The sequence below is a fragment of the Ovis canadensis genome, chromosome 13 (genome assembly GCF_042477335.2).
Source record: "Ovis canadensis isolate MfBH-ARS-UI-01 breed Bighorn chromosome 13, ARS-UI_OviCan_v2, whole genome shotgun sequence".
NCBI lineage: Eukaryota > Metazoa > Chordata > Mammalia > Artiodactyla > Bovidae > Ovis > Ovis canadensis.
Window position 1 is genome coordinate 44,947,793 of NC_091257.1, and position 17,532 is coordinate 44,965,324.

The following is a 17,532-nucleotide window of genomic DNA, read 5'->3' on the forward strand; positions in this document are numbered from 1 at the left end:
AGAAGTGGCTGGATGGCATCACCAACTCGATGCACATGAGTCTGGGTGAACTCTGAGAGTTGGTGATGGACAGGGAGGCCTGGTGTGCTTCAATTCAAGAGGTCACAAAGAGTCGGACACAACTGAGTGACTGAACGAAACTGAACTGATTTGACTTATTTCATTTCATTTAGCATAATGCCCTCAAGATTCATCCATGTTGACACAAATGGCAGGGGATCTCTCCTTTGTAATGGCTGAGTAATATTCCAGTGTGTGTGTGTGTGTGTGTGTATATATATGTATATATATACAGGGCTCCTCTGGTGGCTCAGTGGTAAAGAATCTGCCTGCTGATGCAGAAGATGTGGGTTCAAACCCTGAGTCAGGAAGATCCCCTGGAGAAGGAAATGGCAACCCACTCTAGTATTCTTGCCTGGAAAATCCCATGGACAGAGGAGCCTGCCAGGCTACATTCCATAGGGTTGCAAAATAGCTGGACATGACTTAGCAACTATACAAGAACAACAACAATGTGTGTGTGTATGTGTGTGTGTTACACATTCATCTACTGATGGACAGAAATATGTTATTCCAATGAAACATTCTATATAACTGAGTTTTATTACTTGTATCATATATGTATACGATATACAAATGTATGCATGTACACACATGTACAAATACACACACATGTTTTCCTGCCTTTACCTCTTAGGTCAGATCTAAATATCCCACCCTCCACAATGTAGATCCCAGACCCTGCATCTGATCTTCAGATAGCCTGCCATTCAGAGAGCTCCTTCCCTGTCCCTACTGAGTCTCACTTCCAGACTTTATTCATGAAGCTGCTCTTGCAAAATTCTATTCCTCCTTATTTGCCAAATAACCCAAATTGCTTCCTTAAAAACATGCTTTAAAATGTAGGGCCATGCATGACAAATAGTCACCCACACAGGGGTAAGAAAGTGGAGAATATATAGGACAAAATGTAGTAGAGAAATGCTTGTGACTTTAAAAAAGAAGTGGAATGGAATAGAATCCAATAGAATGTAGGGCCAAAAATTCTTTTCAAACTGAAATTCTTTGAGATTACCATTTTTTAAAAATTCAAACAATATAAAGTAAGAAAACTTGCCTAAAGAAATGTATAAAGTAGTAACTGAAAGGTCATTGGCATTCCTCCTCCATGGATACACTTGCTGTTGTTTTCTAAACCCATCCAGCCATTTAGAATTTAAGAGACTTGTAGCTCACTCCTCTAGTCTAACACATTTCTGGAAATCATGAAGCCTTTATTTTATTTTTTCATATCACTATTTAAATGTTTGGTTCCTTACATAACTAAGTAATGAATAAAGTTAAGTGAGTTGAAAGTATGATTTTAGAATTCTAATAATAACATTCATAAATACGGCCTTGGGATAGCAATAGTAAATGTATTACAATCTTGCTGTTATACAGTTTACCCAATCATGATGAGAATATAAATGTTTTGCTACAATTATTTCCACATCTATATTGTCTTCCAGAGAATAAAGATCACATTTCCAACTTCTTGTTTTTAATAACCAATAGGGCCTAGCCAGTGTTCTTCAGACATTTGTTTCTACATCATATAGAATCATTTGAAATGTTTTTCATATGTAATTTGACTCAGGCCATATGTAAGGTTTGTTCTAGAAATACCTTCGGACTTCTGTTGGTATGACAAAAGGAATTTCTTGGATGGATGTTCTGCTCATTTACATAATACAGTTAAAGAAGATATCAAGAAATGAAAGAATCACCTCCTTCCCCAAATAAATTCAGATTTTAAATAGGACTGCCAGGCAGTCCCTGGTTGCTCCATTCATTCAGCCATTTGGCTATTACTATTTAACTTTTCTCCTTATCCCCAGCCTTCTCTGTCTACCTGCTCACTCTCAGTTGATAATTTTGCTTCTTATGTCACTGAGAAAATAGAAGAAATGAAAAAGGATCACTTTCTTCTTTCTATTACCAAACCCGCCAGCCTACTCTCACCCTGCCTTCTCTGCTCACTGAGGATGGACCACCTTTATGCTCCTCCAAAGCCAGTGCCTCCATCCGTGTGAAGTCCCACTCATCGCTTTTCATCTACTTAGGAATCTGTTTCGCACATCCCTCTCCTCCTTTAACCAGCATCATTGTTTCCCACTGGATGGAAGAACTCCTCTGAGATCACAAACACGATCTCATGTCTCCTTGATGATTACATTTCTGGAGTCCCATTTGGGGCAGAACTCCTTGGGAAAAAAATGACTCTATAGACTGGCTATCTCCTGCCGGTCTTCTCTCATCCTCTCCCAACACACACGGCTGCAATTGCTTTTGTCAGCTGTCAATTACTTTCTATTATCAAATCAGATGTTCACAGTTTACTCCAACTGACACGAATTTCTCTTTTTTTTTTGGCTGTGCTGGGTCTTCATTGCTGCGCAGGCTTTTCTCCAGTTGCGGTGGGCAGGGGCTACTCTCTAGCTGCAGTGCACAGCCTTCTCATTGTGGTGGCTTCTCTTGTTGCAGCTCCTGGGCTCTAGAGCACAGGCTCAGTAGTTGTGGCACACAGGCTTAGCTGCTCTGAGTCATGGGGGATCTAGTTCCTGGATCAGGGATCGAACTCATGTCTCCTGAATTGGCAGGCAGATTCTTAACCACTGGTCCGCAGCAAAGTCCTCAGATGAATTTCTTTCCTGGCTTCTTGACTTCTTTTGCCTAGCCAGCAGCTTCTTCTTAGCATTGTTTACACATCCTCCTCAACACTGATTATTCTTTAAATGTCAGGGACTCTAGGACTTCCCTGGTAGTCCAGTGAAGGGGGGTCCAGTCTCCCCACAAGCCACAGCTACTGAGCCCACGTGCTGCAACTGCTGAAGTCTACATGCTTAAAGGTTATGCTCTGCAACAAAAGAAATCACTGCAATGAGAAGCCTGCACACCACAACGAAGAGTAGCCCACACTTGTTGTAACTGGAGAAAGCCTGTGCATAGCAACGAAGGCCCAGTGCAACCAAAAACAATAAATAAATTTAGAAAAAAAATTAAGATAAAAAAGTGACCTTTCCCATCCTCTCCCTTTCTCTCTTCTCTTTGCTTCACTTGTTTCCCCTCACTTCTCTTCATTCACATCAGCTCCATCAGTCATGGCCTTAAATATCACCTATGACTTCCGTATTTAAATTTCCAAGCCTCTTGCCTGAACTTTAGGTTTATTTATCCAGCCTCCTATGTGATATCACTCTGATGTTTAATAAACATCTCCAGTTTCTCCTATCTGGACTCAACTGGATACTTTCTCTGAGATTTGCTCCATCCCCTGTTCCTTGTCTCAGTCCCATCCCTCCAGTTACTCAGATCAAATTTTTCTCTTTCTTCTGTACCCTTCATCTGATCCATAAAGAAAATTCTACCAATTGCACTTTCAAATCAATCCCAAATCCACCCATTTCTCATCCCTAACTGCTATCACTCAACCCAAACCATACTTTTCTCTCACCAGTCGATGGGAATGTCTCCTACCGCATCCCCTTGCTTCTGCTGTGGTTGCCTACACTCTACTAAACTGATGCTTTTTAAAACATAATCAAATTCTGTTACTTGCCTACTCAAAACCACATTTGACTGCCCATTACTCTTAGAATAAAATCCAAAGTCCTACTGACTTTTAAGGTGCTAAATAGTCTTGCTTCATCTTCTATTTTTCTTTTCCTGACTTACTTCTCTTTAACTCAGCAAGTCTTCTCCATTTCCCAAGAACACTCTTCTCTCTCAGATTTAACACTGACTGTCCTACAATGTAAAACTTCCCCCCTTCCGCTACATGGTTCTTCCTTCACTTAATTTAGGCTCTGTTCAACTATGACCTTTTCAGTGAAACTTTCTCTGACCACCTTTAGTAAGCAAAATAATAGCCCTCAAGATGTCTACATGTTTTTGCCTTTTTTTTTTTTTTTTAAATTTGGCTGCTCTGAGTCCTAGCTGTGACATGCAGGATCTTTTAGTTGAAGCATGTGAACTCTTAGTTATAGCATATGGGATCCAACTCTCCTGAGGGATAGAAGCTGGGGTCCTTGAATTGGGAGTGCAGAGTCTCAGTCACTGGACCACCAGGGAAGTTCAGATGTCTGGATCTTAATACACCGAACCTGAGACTATGTTAGGCTACACGACAAAAGACAATTAAGTTTGTGGATGGAATTAACGTTGCTAACCAGTTGACTTAAAATAGGGAGATGATCCTGGATTATCTGCAGGGTCCAAAGTAACAACAAAGATATTTTAAGGTGAAAGAAGGAGGTAGAAAAACAGAACCAGAGGCAGAGCAGTTTAAGAAGGACTCAAGCTGACAGTGCTGGCTTTGAAAATGGAAAAGGGCCATGAACCAAGATATGTGAGCAGCTTCTGGAAGCTGAAGAAAGCAAGAAAACAGATCCTCCCCTAGAGCTTCCAGAAGGAGCACAGCTCTGCCAGCACCTTGATTTTAGCCCAGTGAGACCTAATATTATAGACTTGGCCTCCAGAACTGTGTGATAATCAACTTGTGTTGTTCAAAGCCACAAAGTATGTGGTAAGTTGTTACAGCAGCAACAGGAAAATAATACCCCAGTGAATCAGAAAAAAGTGCATGTGTGTGTATACACACACACACACACACACACACACACACACACACACACCACTCTCTGTTCCCTTTGGCCTTACCATACTTTTGTCAACTTGTCACTGGCTATTCATTGTAAATTACATAAGGGTAAGTTCATGGCCATACAAGCAGGGTCAAGGACCACAACTGCTTGTAGAGAGTTCTTAACATTTCTCTTGTTGCTGAAATTTGGTTTTACTGCTAAATCTAAGTTTACTGGCTTCCCTGGTGGTTCAGCCTGCCAATACAGGAGACTCAGGTTTGATCCCTAGGTTTGAAGGTTCCCTACAGAAGAAAATGGCAACCCACTCCAATATTCTTGCCTGGGAAATCCCATGGACAGAGGAGCCTGACAGGCTACAGTCCATGTAGTCAGTCACAAAACAGTTGGACATGACTTAGCAATTAAAACGACAACAAATCCAAGCTTTAATTTCAACTCTGCTGTTTCTTAAGAGAACATAGTTGACCCTTGGGCAGCTCTGGGGATTGGTTCTGGGACCCACCATGGATACCAAAACCTCAGATGTTCTCCTTTCCAGATGCCCTTATGGAGGCAGATAGTCTGCTTGCCATAATGAGGTTCTGCATCTGCGGATGCAACCATCTGAGGATCCTGTAATAATGTGTGTTAGGTGCTCAGGCATGTTTGATTCTTTGCGACGCCATGGATTGTAACTCACCAGGCTCCTCTGTCCAGGGAATTCTCCAGGCCAGAATACTGGAGTGAGTAGCCATTCCCTTTTCCAGAGGATCTTCCCGACTCAGGGATCAAACACAGGTCTCCCTCATTGCAGGTAGATTCTTTACCATCTGAGTCACCAGGGAAGCCCCGTAATAATGTGGTATTTACTTTAAAAAAAAAGTCCTCCTAAGTGGAAGTGTTGTTCAGTCACTAAGTCGTGTCCTAAGTGGATTGGCATAGACCAAATCTCTGTTGTTCAAGGGTCAACTGCATTGTATAAGTAAAAATGAATTAAAGTAAACCAAAGGGAGCTTTGAGGGAAAAAGACATTCTGATTTAATATGTCACCCAAAGAGCCTGACTTAAAGGATGAAGGGTATTTAGTCTCCCTAGTCAGTATCTGTGCCAGAGACTGGACACCAGGTGGAACAAGTTGAGAATTTATTGTCAGTATGCATTTCACCCATTATCTTTGCATCTATTGATAGGAACACCTTTGTTTCTTTGCCATGTGTCTTGTCTGCTCCTTACCACAAACGTAAGGATTAGAACTGTAGCCCCAAAGAACTATTTTATTTCAGAGCCTCCAAAAAATATGCCCTAAAGAGTATGTCCATTAGAAATAGAAGAATATTAGGATTTCCCCGGTGGTTCAGTGCTTAAGACCCTATGCTTCCACTGCAGGGGGCATGGGTTTCACCCCTGGTTGGGGAAGTTCTGCAGGCTGTAAGGTGCAGTCAACAAAAAAAGAGAAAAAAAAATCAACTTTAGGGAGTTCTCTGGCAATCCAGTAGGTTCAATCCCTGGTCAGGGAACTAAGATACTGCCAGCAGCATGCCAAAAAAGAAAAGTAGAAGAAAACTGTTTTAATAACATTTGCAAAGATTAAATTCTATAGCATTTCATTTCTAGTATTCTTTTAAAAATTGTGTATAAACAACTTTGACAGGTGTGCATAAACACACCAATCTAACACAAAGATAATCAAATATTCAAATAATTAGATATTCAAATAAGATGGCATGGCCAACTTCCTAGGGAGTAGTCTGGCCACCAAGCATGAGGAGAAGCAGTAAATGTCAATTCCACGTGGAAGCTTTAATAGATGAGGTGCAATTTGCCATAAGTCTTCCCAGTTAGAGTGACCTTGAAAGCACATGTCAATCAGGAATCTCCATCAGCCCAGGTCTTTGGGTCACTTGTATAAGCAGAGGCTCCTCTCCAGCTCATATTAACCAGACAGTGTGAACAAGCAATAAACCTTGGCTGATTTACGCCAAGAGATCCGGAGTTATTTGATACTAGAGTAATCCCTGGGCATTCTTTAGCTTAAGAGATGTGAGGAGAAATAATGACTGTCAAAAAAAATATTCTACCCTATGAATCCAATGGGTTTCTTTAGTTCACAAATTCTCAGTGCCTTTTTCTAGGAGAATACATATTGTGAGTCACAAAGATGTGCTGGTTAATTTTATGTGTCAACCTCACTGGATCATGAGGTGTCTGGGTACTTGACTAAACCTTATTTCTGGATGTGTCTGTGAGGGTGTTTCTGGAAGACTCGGGAAGACAGTTTGCCCCCTGTTAACAGCTCTCTTTATTCTAAAAGTCTCAGGACTTCTCTGGTGTCCAGAAGTTAAGACTTCATGTTCCCAAAGCAGGGAGCCCAGGTTCAATCCCTGGTCAGGGAACTAGACCCCACATACAGCAGCTAAGAGTTTGCATGCCTCAAGTAAGACCCCACATGCCACAACTAAAACTCAGTACAGCCAAGTAGATAAATAAATAATAATAATAAATAAAGTCTCTAGAAACTGTCAGACCACCAAGCTTATGTTTCTATTGATGTAGAATCTAGAATAGAAAAAGATGATAAATAGCGTCTTATTTTTACAGACACAATTGGCATTGAAAACATCCTTGATCATCAGTATTTTGAAACATAAGCAGTTATACATAAATAAGTACATTTATAAACTACTCTACCATGTATACCCAAGAGAAAAGAGGAAACCATTAAGACTGCTTTCAGTCAACACAAAACCTGAGTTGTGGTCTCCCACTGTTAATCTTCATAATACTTCAGTGAACTCAATAATTTCATTTAGAAATCTTTGCATGTTTTGTTTTATTATTATTTTTCCTGATCATAAATGAATATCTGTTCATGGTTTTTAAAAATAAGTAATAAATGCACTAGGAAAAGAAGAAAGGAACAGTTTTAATTATATTTCCCAATAGCCTCTCATTGCCCTCCTCCTCTTGTGCTCTTCCACAGGCTGTAGACACAATTTTGACATTTTTTTCACTTAACATTAAAACAAAAGCATTTCCCCATTTTAATCTTGATTCTCAGTGGGCTTCATTTTTAAAGTTCTATAATACCCAATTGTGTGATTTATAGTATCATTTATGGGATATACATCCACATTTAGGATGTTTGAAAATGTTGTTTTTTAGTGTTATGCCCCTTTTTTTTTAGGATTTTAGGATTTGCAGCAACTTTAGAATTAATTTCTGAAACACATATTCCATCGGGAATTGTAGGGAGAGAGAAGCCAGAAAAACACCAGAAAATCATTGCTGGAAAATAAAATGTTCTGAGTGGTTATGAGAGAGGAACCAGGACATTGACTCAGAGTGAGTAGGGACATGGGTGTATGTAATATATGCTTGAGAGGTAAGCTTTGCCATGATATACTGTAGAAGCCATGTGGCAAGAGACAGGGGTGGACTGTGACAGAGAAATGTGGGCAAATCATGGGGAATGACAATAGACTAGAAATGGAGCCATAACTTGGGCAGGCTGGACGCAGAGTTAGCTCTGACCTGCTCCACCTGGAGTGAGATGATGTGACTAATGTGGACCGTGTAGGGCTCTCAAAGAAACCCATTCCTGTTGCAATGGAGTGTGTCCTTTTCTTTCATTTTGACCTGTCCTGAAATCAGGGCTGACTGATATAGAGAATTTTGCAATATCACACACAGATCTGTGTCCATATGTCAAACACCAGAGCTTAAGAATAAAATTGATGTAATGCGAATAAGTTAATGCCCTGCAGTGCAGTTACATGAATTTTGGTCACTACGATAATGTGTCTGAAGTGAGAGCTCCTTAGTTCAGTGATGATCAATGGGAGACCCCAGGCCTGAATTTCAGCAACAACATGAGAATTACCAAATATGATGCTTCGTTGCAAAGATTTATTCTGATTCAGCATGTTTCCATTCACTTGGGTGTGTTGCCACACACATTCTGGTCATAGTATTCTTCATTTAAAGAATGGTAAAGAGGGTCCTACATAAGGAGCTGACGTGCTGTTTTCCCCTGTTTGGGGGCAGTAAGGCGACTTACTTAGCCTTCCAGGGATGCGTCTTTATACTTTCAGCTATTATCACATCAGACCTTCCTGTAGTCTAACAGTTTAAACTCATATGATCATAGCAATGGCCATGCAACCCGCTTTAATATCACAGCAAATATATAACTCTCTAGCATCCTCCATAATGTTTTCTTTCTCTCTTTTTGGTTTTATTTACATGCAATAAAATTCATTCTTAGAGACGTACAGTTCAATGACTTTTTTCTTTTAACAGTCTTGTTTCTTTGTCTTCATTTATTTATTTCTGGTTGCGCTGGGTCTTCATTGCTATATGTGGGCTTTCTCTAGTTGTCTCCAGCAAGGACTACTCTTCGTTGTCAGGGCTTCTCCATGTGGTGGCTCCTCTTCTTACAGCACACAGGCTCTAGAGTGCAGACTTGGTAGTGGTGGCACACAGGCTTAGCTTCCCTGAGGCATGTGGGATCTCCCCAGACCAGGGATTAACCCATGTCCTCTGCACTGGCAGATGGATTCTTAACCACTGGACCACCAGCAAAGTTCCCAGTTCAACAACTTTTGATACATATAGTTATGGACCACTATCCCAATCAAGACATAGGAAGTTCCATTAGCTCCCCAAATTCCTTCAATCTTCCCCTTTGGAGACCACCCCTCCTTCTCGCTTCTAATGCCTGGCAACTATGTCTATGTGTGCCTGCTCAGTCACTCAGTTGTGTCTGACTCTTTTCAACCCTATGGACTGTAGCTTTCCAGGCTTCTCTGTTCATGGGATTCTCCAGGCAAGAATACTGGAGTGGGTTGCCATATCCTCCTCCAGGGAACCCTCCTGACACAGGAATCGAACCCATGTCTCCCGCATCTCATGCACTGTAGGTGGATGAGCCACCGGGGAAGCCCAACTTTCTGCAAAGACTTGTTTTTGTAAGCTATGCTTTACTTTTACTAAAACAATTAAAAGGGTAAGTGATCACTTCCACCAGTATTTGTGGACCTAGAAGAGTTTCTCAACTTGCAGACCTTTGGGTTCAAATCTCAGAGATCCAGGAGCTTTCTGCAGGGCTGGGGTTAAGCCCTGTTCCTTTTCAACTAGTCTGAGAGTTGCCTGGCTGAGGTCCCTAACAGAGCAACACCAGTGTTTAAAGTATTCAATACCTATCTGTGCATCACAATTTGCTTATCTACCTCAAATCCCCATATAATTTAACCCAGAATCAAAACTACTTTTAATCTATTTCAGTGTTTCATTATACAGGTACACCTTGATTGATACACTAATATGTTTTCTGAAGATGTATTTAAACTGAATTTTGAAAATGAAATATTTTTAAAGGGAGCACTTTTAAAAAGATCTATAATTAGTCTTTTCTCTCTCTTTCTCAAACATCCATGCTTGTGTTTCTGGATGGTGGACTTCAGGGCACTGCTGAGCTCAGCTTGTCAGGAATGTTGGCAACTCTTTCCATCAACACAACTCACAGATACAATACTCTACACACAACAGGTAAAGTTTCAATGGGCACATCTCAACCAGCTGGCTTCAATGTGCCAGTTTGTTTTTCTTGCTTTCAGAACAATTTCAAGACAATTTCCTACATTTCTCCCAGAATGCTACAGCTGCTGCATGGATTCTTCCTGCCAAGAGCCTGGAAGCCTCTTCCATCACACACACTTCCAGCTTCTTGAAAGAATTTTGCAGATTAAGCAACAGGCGCCTAATGCTCATTCTACTCAACTAGCCATAGAGCAGATCTGTTTCCCATTTCTGGTTAGAGTTTCAAGGACTTCCTTTTTTCTAATTGCTTCCTCCAGGGCTGTGTATTGTAGGGACCACTGCCTCCTCCCGGCTCATATCAGGACTCGACAGCTATTGCATTTTGTCACATGAAAGTCTGAGTCAACTGGGAGAAGCTGAGGGATGCTGGTTGCATCTGTCAGGTCAGCCCATCAGTTTGAGAGCCATCAAGAATGCTTCTAGAGAAAATAAGCCTTTCAGCTTAATTACCCCTGATGACTCAGTAAGAGAAGTACTTGGCAGAGTAAGCTTTCTGCCCTAAAGAGTGTATGTGTGTGGGCATGTGTGCATATATGTATGTGTCTGTGTGTATGCATGTTCATGTATGTGTATGTATATATAAGTATACAAGTAGTAAAACACTAACTCTGGCAATTATTAATTCTCAAAGGTGTAGGTTATCACTGAGCTTTCACCTCTTTTTTTCCACTTTCAATTGAATTCACCAGAGTCCAGATTTCTGCTGTCTGAATTCTATCACATTTCTGTTATTTCCTCTGTCATTTACTGGAGGGAGCTGTGCCCTCCATTTGCCTCTGCTTTGATACTGAACAAAAACTGATTTCTTTCTGAGGAAGTTAGAAAAGCAAGGCTTATGTGACCAATATGTTTCCCAACCCTCACATGAGAAAAAAGGGCACACCCAATACTATCAAAATACAACCCTGTACCCATCACAGCACCAGATGCTTTAAGCTGCTTCTTATTGTGGCTCCCTCGGCACAAAATAAAACGGACTCCTGCCTGCCCCCTCCAACAAAGGCTTCCGGTCTCCAAGCTATAACACAATTCCAACAAAAATCTTAGCTTCCTAGAGCTTTGAAATATCCTAACCAAACTGTCTTCCATTTTAAGCTTTATATATATATATATATATATATATGATGCTAAATTAAGGTCAGGCAAATTCTGGTAGTCTTTCTCAGATGACTCCCAAATCTCAATGGTACCTCCCACTTCCTCTTGTTTCTTCTTTAAGTGGGTCTCTAATTGGGAGCGTTCCCAGCTGTATTACTAATGCTGTGATGATGATCATTCATTAGCTCATGCTATTATCTTTCTCCTCAAACTGTTTCATTTGAGTACTTAAAACAATCAGATACTTGTATTCTATGCTTTTGTTACCATTGTTGCAATTTGCCTTCTTATCACTGCAAAGATGGAGTATCTGTTTCATTCACCACTCTTCTAGCTGGGGAGCTGTGATTCAGGGCTTTTTCTGTAATCCACACATGGGTTTGGAAAATGTAGGAAGTAGAAAAACAATGAACCTTGGAATAGATTTAGAAAGGAAAGGCATGAATTTGGCAGATGCGATGTTTTACATTTAAGACGTGGGGCACAGTTTAGGACCAAAAAGGAAAGAAATCAATTTGGGGGTGGGGGAATTTTATTCTAGTGAAGTAAGGGGGAAAGACAGAAGGGAGAAGAGAGAAGGGGATTTTTGGAGCCACTTGATTTTGCACAGAGCAGGAAAATTATCTACTCTTTGCACTTTGCACCTCCCCCACCACCATATGCTTCCCGAAAGTTTCCTTTTTCCATACTTGAAAGGACCACAGATTTTAATAGTATTCATGCATTTGAAGTGTTAGGCAATTCCCAGCTTCCTCTGTTTTTGCATTTATGATGAGAAGTAATTTTTTTTTTAAATCCCAGTTACAGGATAAAGTACAAATAAAATCAATGACTATTTAATGAAAAAAATTTCAAACTCAAAGGCAGGCTTTACAAAAAAACAGGCAGTTGACCTTAAATAAACTGAAGTTCAAGATCACAACCAGATTCAGGGACTAAATTATAGGCCAGTTTCCTCCAGTGTCTAGGCTGAGAGAGTTTAGTAGGTTACCACAGCAAATATTAATTTGTAGACACCCCAGGGGCCTGAACAAGTTGAAGCTACATCATTAAAAGGTCAAATTCATTCAGAATGTCTTGAATTTAGATGTAATAGTAAAAGCAGACAGGGTGGAAGACAGAGACAGTCAGGATTTTCTGTACAAAGGAATATTTGCAATGTGATATTCATTGATGCCTGACACATCATTCGCTATTACGTGCATGTCAATTTGTGGGTGTCCAGCACTTGGAGCTACTACTTTGTCAAGCAGAGGAATTTTCTTCCTCTGGCAGGGGGAGGGGATTGGTGCATGCTGGACGTGCACGCTGCTGCTCATGGCCAGAGAGTAAGACAGGAGACAGTGGATGGGGACTCTGAGGGGACGTATATTGCACAAGCCATCATTCCCACCCTGACAATGGCTACCTCTATGACCTCTGGCTTCCATAACCCTGTACCCAAACCATTTCACCTTTCAGATCTTCTCTGGAAGATCATTTTAACTGGAACGTGTGAAGCTAACTTCGGGTGGGAAAGTGGGGGAAGGGGAAGGAAGATGAGCAGTGCCTCAGTTCCACAGGATCCGACCTTGAATTTGCAGCCTGTTAGGATCATGGCACCCCACTCCAGTACTCCTGCCTGGAAAATCCCATGGATGGAGGAGCCTGGAAGGCTGCAGTCCATGGGGTCGCTGAGGGTCGGACACGACTGAGTGACTTTACTTTCACTTTTCACTTTCATGCATTGGAGAAGGAAATGGCAACCCACTCCAGTGTTCTTGCCTGGAGAATCCCAGGGACAGGAGAGCCTGGTGGGCTGCTGTGTATGGGGTCACACAGAGTCAGACACGACTGAAGTGACTTAGCAGTAGCAGTAGCAGGACCAGTCCTGCATCTACTGTTTACCATTGTGTGACCTTGGATGTATCTTTTAACACCTTTGATGTCTGCCTCCTTACTCATGAAACAGGATTTACATGGTTGTTTCATTCTATGGATTAGAAATAGTGTGGATAAGTGACGGGTACATAGTAGGTGATGAATAAATGCAATGCATCTGGTAAAGCTGACTGCAACACCCAGAGTCAGAATGCCTATTTCTGCCTTCTATCTTTGGTTCCAAGATCATATTCTGCCCACAAAACTGACACTCGGACTAGAAAGGGCTCCTGCTGTCCCTCCCTTTCACAGTTTTGCAGCAAATGGCATTCACTGGCAGTTCCACTGTCTTAGGGTTCATGGATAAAGTCACTGGTGGAAATGATGTGTAGTGTACTGGCTCCCACTCAGTAGCAAACCCCTGAGCCACAATCCTCTGATTCCTCTTCCCCCACCCATTCTCAGGCCATTCCCACGAGCAGCCAAGGTTCCTGGGCCCACAGTACCCTCTGATGGCTAACACAAGGAACTTCCTTTTCTCTATCATTCTTAATCTTCGCTCTTGGAAACTCCCATAGGCTTTCACAGGTCACTGCTTTGTGCATTCCATCACAGACCATTCATTTCTTACTAATGTTGTTTGGCCTCCTCTGCCTTGCTATTTTTTTTTTTAAATTTCTTGCTGAAATATTTCAGAACCACTTATCTACCTCCTTGTTTCTTTCCCTGACTTTGTTCCATTAACAAATTCTCAAATTGCAGCAATTATGATTGTGAATATAAGATAGTAGGATGCATGCATCTCTCAAGGAAAAAAAAAAAAAAAACCTCCATCCATTTAGAAGTAAAATAAGACATAACGCAGAACCAACAACATTAATCTCAAAAGCCCTTTGAGATGTTCAGATGTCTTCCTGAGAACCTGCCCAGAAGATGCCATCTACCCCCTGTCTTTCTCCAAGGAATGCTGATCTTTTCTCAACATTCTTACTGTTTTCCTATTGATTTAATTGCCAGAATCGTACTAGATTGTCCCCTATTCTTTCATTGCAAATACAATTCAGCTGGAGTAAGGGTTAAGTGCATTCCTGTGGGTTATTCTGGAAATCAAAGCACAATCTTTCAACATTAGTTTTCTATGGGAAACTGAATTTGAAGATCCAAACAGTTACTTTAGAATGAACTTTTGGTAAATGTTACCTACTGTCGTAACATCAGAACTTTGGGGATGGGAGTGGTCAGTTTTTAAAAATTCATACTCCTCATCTGTGACATCTGGGATTAATATTTAGGTCTTCAGGTGTGACTTACCTGAACAGACATTGATTCTTCCTTTATCAAAGGAAAAATGTACTAACCAGATCCTGATTTGATATGTTGACATGTTATGGGAATATTCTAGAAGGTTATTAAATTCATGTGCATGACTATAGATTGATTCTTGGTAAAAACAGTTTAAATTCAAATAATGCCAAAAATCTATGTTTTTATTTATCAAGGCTTACACTTAAAATACTTTAAAAATAAAATTTTTGATATGGATTAGTAGAATACCATTAATTTTATGCTTAATTTTTCTGATTCAGGAAATTTATTTTAAAATTAAGCTAGAAGTCAGTATTTAGAAGCATCTGAAGTCCTGATTCAACCACTAACTAAAAGATTGCTTTCACAAATTAATATCAAGTGGTTTAATTTTTCCAGTTTCTAATGAACTTTAAAGTAAAAGCTTGTGAAAATTGGTATGAAATAACTGAATTATTTAATTAAATGGTAAAAGAGCTACTGTGACCATATATAGGCACATATGAAAAACATAATTTTAAAGTGCATTTATAAAATATCTCCTAATTTGGTCATATTTCAAGGTAATGCTTGCATAGGACTTTTCTCTGTGACATTATTTCCGCATTCTTAGAATAGAAATTATTTTCTCCTTTAAAATAAAAAATGCAAATCAGCTAAAGTAACAGGTATCCATCCAACTTCATCAAAATTCTGTGAAAACTGACATTCTACATAAATTCTAAATATATACTAATATAACAATAATGAAGAATGATGTCATAAAATAGTTCCATGGTGCAAAAGGTACCTTAATTGATTGTTCATCAAAGAACATTGAGTTAACATGTTCACATTTTTCTGAAAAGAGATGTTTGCTTTCCAATAACATATACCTTTTGAATTCATAAAGTTTTGGAGGTACAAATTAAAACATTCAGTGTTAATGTTTTTGAAAGCATTAAGTTTAGATTATTTTCTCAAGACCCAAGGAGAAAACACCAGAGGAAACATAACCAGCCTGAATTGTTTAAAATGTATTTTCCCTTTAATTAAATAAGAAACATCTGTCTAGGGATTTTGGAAATGAATGTAATCCATCCACACTCTGCCTGTACTAGTTTGCATCCAGTGTCCAATATTTTGAAAGAAAATGCTTTCTTTCTGTAAAGAATTAAATAGCAACATGGAGTGATGTCTGGGTCTGCAGCAGCTGACTCTTGCCTCCCGAGTTTGGGCACTGGAAATTCTAAGGCTATGTCTTTTTCCAGATTTGTTCTTGGGAAACAACCAAATTCTCTCCATAATCAAGATTAGGGAGTAACATCTGTGTTCTCCAAACCATCCACTCACCCAGAACACCCTTATCTCAGAATAGTAAGGAAACTGAAGTGACCAGGATGCATTCAAATACCCAAGCTCAAAATACTGTTCCCTCTCTGGGGTGCACTTAACATCTTCCTCCCCTTCACTAGGGCTTTAAAAAGCTGATTTCTCTCCGAATCTGCACCGCCCACAACACCGACCCATCAGACAGGCCAAATTCTACAAAGAAAGTGGGGACTTGACTCCCAGAGGGCTCTGGCACTTTGAAACCAGAACCAACAGTTGAGAATGACAAATATCACTTACTGGTGTTGTCAAATGGTATCTGCCTGCACTGCGCAGACCCCTCGGCGGGCCAAGGACAGTAGTAGACTGCTCCCCCTTCCACGATGTCTGGCTGGCTGGTGTTGGCTTTGGGCGCCCCCACCAAGACACTCGCCCTGAGAAGAGGTTGGACAAAATCACTCCTTGGAATCGGAAACGTACTTATGATGGAGACAGACTGTCAAACTAGATTTCCTCTTGGAAAACTACGGGCGTCTGAAACCTGGTTTGGAAGAGGGCGCAAATATTCCTAATTCTTCTCTAGGTGGAGCTATGTATACAGTGAGTTGAGAGATTGCGGGGGGCCGGGGGACGGGGGTGGGTGGTGGGTGGTAGTGAGAATTAGCAAAGGACAGAGCCCAGCCGCTTATAGCAGACAGCACTTGAGCCCAGACTCTTGTTACAGGCTATGTATAAACAGGCAGTGTTGTGGTCCTTGTTTTAACTGGCTTGAGTCTGTTTGGTCCTGTGTTTCCCCTTTGTACGATGCTCCGGTCTTTGTCCCTGGAGCTTCCCAGGACTTTCGGATCCGAAGCAAGTGACATGTCCCTGGTTCAAAGTTCACAAGGACATCCAGCATAGAAGGGGAGGGTAGAGGCTGGTGGCGGGGAACCGGACGGGACCCCAAGTGGGCAGCGGGATGGACGCTTGGGATCGCCTGCCAGCAGGCTGCGGGGACAGGCCTGGGTCCCCCGGCAGAGGGGCAGGGACCCGCACCTGGGGCGACTTACGTGCGAGCGGCAGGTATGTGGAAGTCCACCGCGTAGCCGAAGTAGCTGCCTTCGGGTCCGCTGTACACCGTGAGCTTGTCCACGTCCAAGTTGAACGCCTGCGAGGCGGGGGACCACAGCATCCCCAGAGCGGCCGAGAAGCAGCAGAGGGGCGCGAGCGGCGGTGCCCGGCTGACCCGGGGACCGCGGCGGGGCCGGGCAGACATCGCCCTCCGGCCGGGTGGTGCTCACCGGGCAGTGCGAGCCGAGGACCCCGGCTGGGAAACGGCGGGCGTGGCGGCGGGCGGTCCCGGGAGCCCCGGTCCCGGGTCGATGCGCGCGACGCGTCCGCGGTGACAGCCCCGGGCGCTCCTCCGCGTGTCCCCTGCGGTCTGCCGGCCGCCCGATCCCGCGGCTGGGGGCTGGCGGAGGGGATGCGAGCCCTCCTCTGGCGGCTGGAGGGGGCCCCGGTGCGCTCGGGACGCCTCCTAGTGGCCGGCCCGCGCACTGCGGGCCGGAGCCGGTAACTCACCGACTGTCCTCGCCCCCGCGGGCGGCCGGCGCCAGGCGCCTGTTACAGCGGGTTGGCTTTCTACTGCAGTTGCATCTTAAGAACTATCTGAGCCTCCCGCTTGCCAATTCAAGCCATTGGCTTTGGAAACAATCCCCCCCGCCCCAAAAGCCGCTCCACCCGCCTCTGCTCAGGG

At 42.2% G+C, this 17,532-nt stretch overlaps 1 protein-coding gene across 2 annotated transcripts in view; it reads right to left on the bottom strand.

The window, feature by feature from the left end:
* The window catches only part of ITGA8 (integrin subunit alpha 8), a 201,004-nt gene extending 183,562 nt beyond the window's left edge, over positions 1 to 17,442 (bottom strand). Inside the window, exons 1-2 of one of the 2 annotated variants that reach the window (XM_069547566.1) lie at positions 16,847 to 17,442; positions 16,098 to 16,231 (exon numbers count right to left, since the gene is read on the bottom strand). In XM_069547566.1, coding sequence (XP_069403667.1) covers positions 16,098 to 16,231; positions 16,847 to 17,052 — 340 coding nt within the window. In that variant the 5' untranslated portion in view covers positions 17,053 to 17,442. The remainder of the gene's footprint in view (positions 1 to 16,097; positions 16,232 to 16,846) is intronic. The other variant, XM_069547567.1, reaches the window with a different exon arrangement.
* Positions 17,443 to 17,532: the final 90 nt, after the last annotated feature.